This window comes from Schistocerca serialis, chromosome 4 (genome assembly GCF_023864345.2).
Source record: "Schistocerca serialis cubense isolate TAMUIC-IGC-003099 chromosome 4, iqSchSeri2.2, whole genome shotgun sequence".
Lineage (NCBI taxonomy): Eukaryota > Metazoa > Arthropoda > Insecta > Orthoptera > Acrididae > Schistocerca > Schistocerca serialis.
Genome location: NC_064641.1, coordinates 876,425,469 through 876,432,096, shown reverse-complemented (window position 1 = coordinate 876,432,096; position 6,628 = coordinate 876,425,469). Strand labels below are relative to the sequence as shown.

The following is a 6,628-nucleotide window of genomic DNA, read 5'->3' as shown; positions in this document are numbered from 1 at the left end:
AGATGACATAGTTTGCTTAATAGATGAACCACTGTCCCACATAAAAGAACTTCATGATAACATAAACTCCATCCACCCACAAATACAATTCGCCATAGAAACACAAACAGATAAAAAACTTAATTTCTTAGATCTCACTATACACAAGAGAAACAACAAACATGAATTCACAATCTACAGAAAACCCACACTCACCAGCACCATTATTCATAACCAATCCAGTCACCCAATAACCCACAAAGAAACCAGCTTCAGATATTTACTTCACAGGCTGAACAAAATACCCATGATTAAGCATGACTACACACAAGAACTGAACGCAATAAAACAAATTGCACAGGAGAATGTATATGACGCAAAGAGAGTAGACAAAATAAACCACAAAATACAAAAACAAACAGCACATAACCATGAAACACACACACATACAAACACAACTCATCACACAACAAATCAGCAGATAGTAAGCAACAAATGGCACATAATGACTTACAACAACAAAGTCACACACAGGGTGGGTAATATACTAAAGAAACAAGGACTCAACATAGCATACAGAACCAACAACACAATACAGAGCAGACTCGGAAGAATTACCACCAGCACTAATAAATACGGCCAGTCTGGCACCTACCAACTTACTTGCAACTGCTGTCAATCTGTATATGTGGGGCCAAACATGCAGGACCTTCAGAACCACATATAATGAACACCTCAGAGCACTGTAAAGCAATAGCACACACTCAATATTTGCAGACCACCTGGCAGCACACAACCACCACCCAACAAATATTGAAACTGACCTTCACATCCTAAAAACTAGCAGCAGCCTATACCAAAAATTAACTATAGAAGAAAACTACCACATCCAAAAATCAATAGCCCAAGGAAAGAAAGTACTCAATGAATACACATCACTGTGCAACAAAACTCTCTTCGCCACAATAGAAGAACTATACAAGTAACACACACACACAAACAAACAAACAAACAAATCCTCTCTCTCTCCTTTCTTTCTTTCTTTCTTTCTTTCTACTTTTCAGTCTCTCTCTCTCTGCCCCAGTACTCATCACACACACGCAAACCCACATAAACCACACACCACTAACACCAAATACAATTCAACTCGCGTGCCTCACCCAGCAGAGCACGCTACGAAACAAATGAACTCCACACAGCCACAACAACACGTAATGGCAGCGAAAACTCCGCCTATGTTTTGAGTAATCGGAAAAACTGCATTGTCACGCGAACACAGGCAAAGAAGTAAGCCTATTTACTTCGCCAACAACACAGGACAACGTACCACAACTTCAAAACTGTAAGTTACAGAAAGAAAACGTGATACAGTCTTATTTCCGTTCGTAAATGCATAACAAACAGGAAATAAATAACGTTTTGCTGTTAGCAGATGACAAGTTGTATATTGTGTAGCATAACAGCTACCAAAACAAGAGGACAATAACATAATGTAAGGTATGTTACTTTTCGCCAATTAAGTTATAAATGTAACTTTTACATAATGTTGCAAACAACGCAAATGTTAATATGTTAACAACAAATTTATAGTTAAAAATAAAAATAGAACCCACTGACGATAGCACAAAAGTGCTGAAACATGTATGGGTGAAACAAAAGAAAAAAGGTGTCTAGCATAAGGCGGAACTTCTCATCCCGTTTTCTTAGCAGGCAACGGAGACAACAAGAACTGCACCACAAGATGATTATTAATGCTAGAAACGTAGGTTTGCCTTTCCTTAATCTATTATTTATGATAAGTCGCAGGGTCAGTATTGCCTCACGTGTTCCAACATTTCTATGGAATCCAAGCTGATCTTCCCCGAGGTCGGCTTCGACCAGTTTTTCCATTCGTCTGTAAAGAATTCGCGTTAGTATTTTGCAGCAGTGGCTTATTAAACTGATAGTTCGGTAATTTTCACATCTGTCAACACCTGCTTTCCTTGGGATTGGAAGTATTATATTCTTCTCAAGAACATCGCCCTTGTATAGACCCTCTATATACTCCTTCCGCCTTTCTGCTTTCCCTTCTTTGCTTAGAACTGGGTTTCCATCTGAGCTCTTGATATTCATTCAAATGGTTCTCTTTGCTCCAAATGTCTCTTTAATTTTCCTGTAGGCAGTATCTACCTTAACCCTAGTGATATATGCCTCTACATCCTTACATTTGCCCTCTAGCCATCCCTGCTTATCCGTTTTGCACTTCCTGTCGATCTCATTTTTGAGACGTTTGTATTCCTTTTTGCCTGCTTCATTTACTGCATTTTTATATTTTCTCCTTTTATCAATTCAATATCTCTTCTGTTACCCAAGGATTTCTACTAGCCCTCGTCTTTTTACCTACACGATCCTCTGCTGCCTTCACTACTTCATCCCTCAGAGCTACTCATTTTTCTTCTGCTGTGTTTCTTTCCCCCATTCTCGTCAGTCGTTCCTTTATGCTCACCCTGAAGTTCTGTACAACCTCTGGTTCTTTCAGTTTATCCAGGTCCCGCCTCCTCAAATTCCCACTTTTTTGTAGTTTCTTCAGTTTTAATCTACAGTTCATAACCAATAGATTGTGGAGAGAGTCCACATCTGTCCCTGGAAACGTCTTATAATTTAAAACCTGGTTCCTGAATCTCTGTCTTACCATTATATAATCTATCTGAGACCTTCCAGTAACTCCAGGATTCTTCCATGTATACAACCTTCTTTTATGATTCTTGAACCAAGTGTTAGCTACGATTAAGTCATGCTCTGTGCAAAATTCTACCAGGCGGCTTCCTCTTTGATTTCTTCCCCCCAATCCATATTCGCGTACTGCATTTCCTTCTCTCCCTTTTCCTATTATGGCGTTCCAGTCACCCATGACAATGAAGGTATATATAGTCTTAAGAGTATACAAGTTGACTGAGCTGCCGCTGAGTTTTACACAAACCACACTGCCAGATACCACGTGCAAGATTTTAATATTCTCTCCTTTGTTAAGTACAAACTATTAGTCCTACAGAAAAAATGAATGGGACCTTTTAGTGGGAAATTAATGTAGTTAAATTTTGCACTGGAATAAGTTTTCGCTGCAGGACATCGTTTTCGAGTTATTCAAAAAAATGCGTTTCGGTCGCTTTTGCACTTTCTTGATGAATAATTCGAATACTACAGCCTCTAACGACAACACATTCCAGTAAAAAATTAACTACATTAAATTTCCTACCAAAAAGATGCTGCTCCTTTTTTTCAGCGAGAGAGAGAATACGAAACTCTTGTTTGTGGTGCTTAAAAGCGTTGCAGATTGTATAAAACTCAGCAGCAGAGGCAGCTAAATATGATCACCAGTCAGGGATTAGTAAACATTTTTATGCTTAGCTTTACGCAAGCACGGGTCTCAACAAGACTTAAATATAATCAACTCATTCAAGCTCGTATTTAGAAAGAGTTGACTTTCACTGGGCTTTACTTGCTTATCCAATAAAATCAATGACAACCGTATGAAGTCGACGAAGAAGGAGCACGGAATCACACTACAACTTAACATTAGCGCTAGACTGGTGACTAATCTGTGCGCTCAGTTGTTGGAGCTCCCTTACTTCAGCAGACAGCGCAGGAGACTGCGTCCCCACTGTGCTCCACTCTTCTCCTCCTGTTTCTCCACGTTGTGCTCGCCGCCCTTCAGGTCTTGCAGTCGACTCTTCCTGGCCGGCGTGTCCGCCGCCTCCGCGCCCACCCACTCTCCCTTCTCGCCCTCTACTCCGTGGCCCTCTTCTTCCTCCAGCAGATCCCGTTTGTTGGCCACCATGTCGCCTGCCGCTCCTTGTGGCCACTGCTGTTCAATCTCGGCACCTGTCAGGCAAGAGCGAATGCAGCTTTGTAGAAAGTCTTCATCTCGTGGGTTTGAGAAGCCAGAAAATTCAACGACACAGATCAGACAAAACATTACGGCCACATCCCCAATAGCAAGTTGGTCCATGAGCCGTGTATCGACTCGTGCTACACCTTGTGTTTAGATTGCATTGGTTTTTGCTTTTCTTCCCCTGATATGTTTGTTTGATATGTTGTCTGTCATTAAGTGGCTGCTTGGTTGTCTTTCCCCTATGCTATCGATATCTGCGTTTGTTTCCGGGAAACTGCTATGGAGGAAGTGAGATCTTTGACCGGTGGGAACTTCGTGTGGTGGCGCGGAAGTAGGGGCGTGCGCAGTGAGTCTGGTGGACACGCGAGGGTAGTGTGGCCCACCAGCGCGAAGCAGGCGTGGTCGGTTGTACCGAGTCGCCACGTGATGTATGTCGGTTGTGTGTAACGAGCGGGTCGAGTTGACGGAAGAAGCTCCCCGTGGGTTGGTTGTATACAGAAGTGCCCCACGAGTAGTTGCAGTTAATTTCACCTTGGTGGGACGTTAACAAGCTTCAAGTCGTCCTGTTCAACACTGGAGTTTAAAAAGGAGATACCACATGAAGGAGCGGTCACTACCCGTCAACGTTGCAGAGAAGTGAACTCCGGTGACAGAGAGTGTTGCCGCGTGATCGTGGCGTGTTGGGTGCACTGGCGACGCGTGCGCGGTCGGATGTGTGGATCGTTGCCATCGGAGGTCGTGTACTGCCTGTTCGAGCATAATTGCAAGTTAAGTTCGTGGAAGGTATAATCATTAAGTAATAATTTTGGGTAACCAGCATCTCTTCTGCCTTGTGGCCTCCGGCGATCGGGTTTCCTGTCCCCGGCACCGGTGTAATTGAAGACAGTGATCTTTCCTCCTCCTCTCGTTACTGCCCGATGGGAGGTGTAGTTTTGGCAGTTTTAATTGTTTCGCTGCTCTGTCGTGTGTTATGAGTAAATTCTTGCTTCTTGTTGGTTGATCACGTGGTCGCTCATTCAGGACTGTGTGGTGTAATGTTCCCTTGCACGAGGTTAGCTCTAATTCTGTCAGCAAGTTAAGTCATCTTATTACAAGTTTTTGCTGGCAAAAAGTCGGTGCAGTGACCAGCCTGGGAGTGGCAATTGTGTTTACGGGCGTATTTAAATTGGTCAGTATTCTGCCTAGCCTGAGCGTCTGAGTGGGCGATTTGTGGCCGCCTTACACGTCCGTCATATGTTACGTTCTAATGATATTCCAGGACACTTTGATTAAAACCTTCTAAATTCCTCCATTCCTTTATTGCCAGCAACGTCTGTTTGCTGAGACCTTTGATTTTTTTTAATCGCGGTGTTGGTAGCTTCACTACCTCACCGTATTTTTTAACAAAGTTCTCTATTTACCTTAGTAGCCTGATTACTAATGTTCTTTAAACTTTTTAAATTGTGGTATTGCTATAAATTACTTGATTGCCGTTAGCGGCGTGCATTGAAAGGCTATTATTGCCGTACTGTTAGCTTCTGTGTTTCTTCTTTTTTTTTAATTTTTATACTGTTGTATTGCTATAAATGACTTGATTGCCGTTAGCGGCCGTCCTGGAAGACATTAGGCATGGAGTGCAGATGGCCCGAACTAACTTCCTCTTCGTCTAAAGCTGTCAACGTGTCTTAAATTACTCCCTTGGAGCCCAGATCAATGTCCCCCCATAACATACTGCCCAGAGTGGTCTTTTTTCGTGGCGCATTGCATGTTCCCTACGGCTGTTCGCTAGGATGACGGCGTCTCCGCGCACAACGGTCGACCTAGTTAAACGAGAAAGTTGACTCATTTGACCATTAATCCATGGTCCAGTCCGATGATACCGCGGTCAATGCAATTGTAATTGACAATGTCGTTGAGTGAACGAGGCAACAGGTTGGGATTTTCTGTTTTAAGAGCCTATGATCAACAATATATGCTGAACTGTGTGCTCCGCAACACATGATTCTGCACCAGCACTGTACAAGCTGACTCAAAATGTTGTCCACATTTGAAAATTCACTACTCCACAGAATAATATACACTACTGGCCATTAAAATTGCTACACCAAGAAGAAATGCACATCATAAACGGGTATACATTGGACAAATATATTATACTAGAACTTACATGTGATTACATTTTCACGGAATTTGGGTTCATAGATCCTAAGAAATCAGTACCCACAAAACCACCTCTGGCCGTAATAACGGCCTTGATACGCCTCGGCATTGAGTCAGAGCTTGGAAGGCGTGTACAGGTACAGCTGCCCATGCAGCTTCAATACGATACCACAGTTCATCAAGAGTAGTGACTGGCGTATTGTGACGAGCCAGTTGCTCAGCCACCATTGACCAGACGTTTTCAATTAGTGAGAGATTTCGAGAATGTGCAGCTAGGGCAGCAGTCGAACATTTTCTGTATCCAGAAAGGCCCGTACAGGACCTGCAACATGCGGTCGTGCATTATCCTGCTGAAATGTAGGGTTTCGCAGGGATCGAATGAAAGGTAGAGCCACCGGTCGTAACACATCTGAAATGTAACGTCCATTGCTCAAAGTGCCGTCAGTGCGAACAAGAGGTGACCGAGACGTGTAACCAATGGCACCCCATACCATCACGCCGGGTGATACGCCAGTATGGCGATGACGAATTCACGCTTCCAATGTGCGTTCACCGCGATGTCGCCAAACACGGATGCGACCATCATGCTGTAAACAGAATCTGGATTCATCCGAAAAAATGACGTTTTGCCATTCGTGC

At 43.2% G+C, this 6,628-nt stretch overlaps 1 protein-coding gene across 1 annotated transcript in view; it reads right to left on the bottom strand.

The window, feature by feature from the left end:
* Positions 1 to 3,583: 3,583 nt before the first annotated feature.
* LOC126474825 (uncharacterized) overlaps positions 3,584 to 6,628 on the bottom strand; it is a 158,849-nt gene continuing 155,804 nt past the window's right edge. Inside the window, exon 3 of the mRNA XM_050102300.1 lies at positions 3,584 to 3,840. Within this exon, the coding sequence (XP_049958257.1) occupies positions 3,584 to 3,840 (257 nt within the window). The remainder of the gene's footprint in view (positions 3,841 to 6,628) is intronic.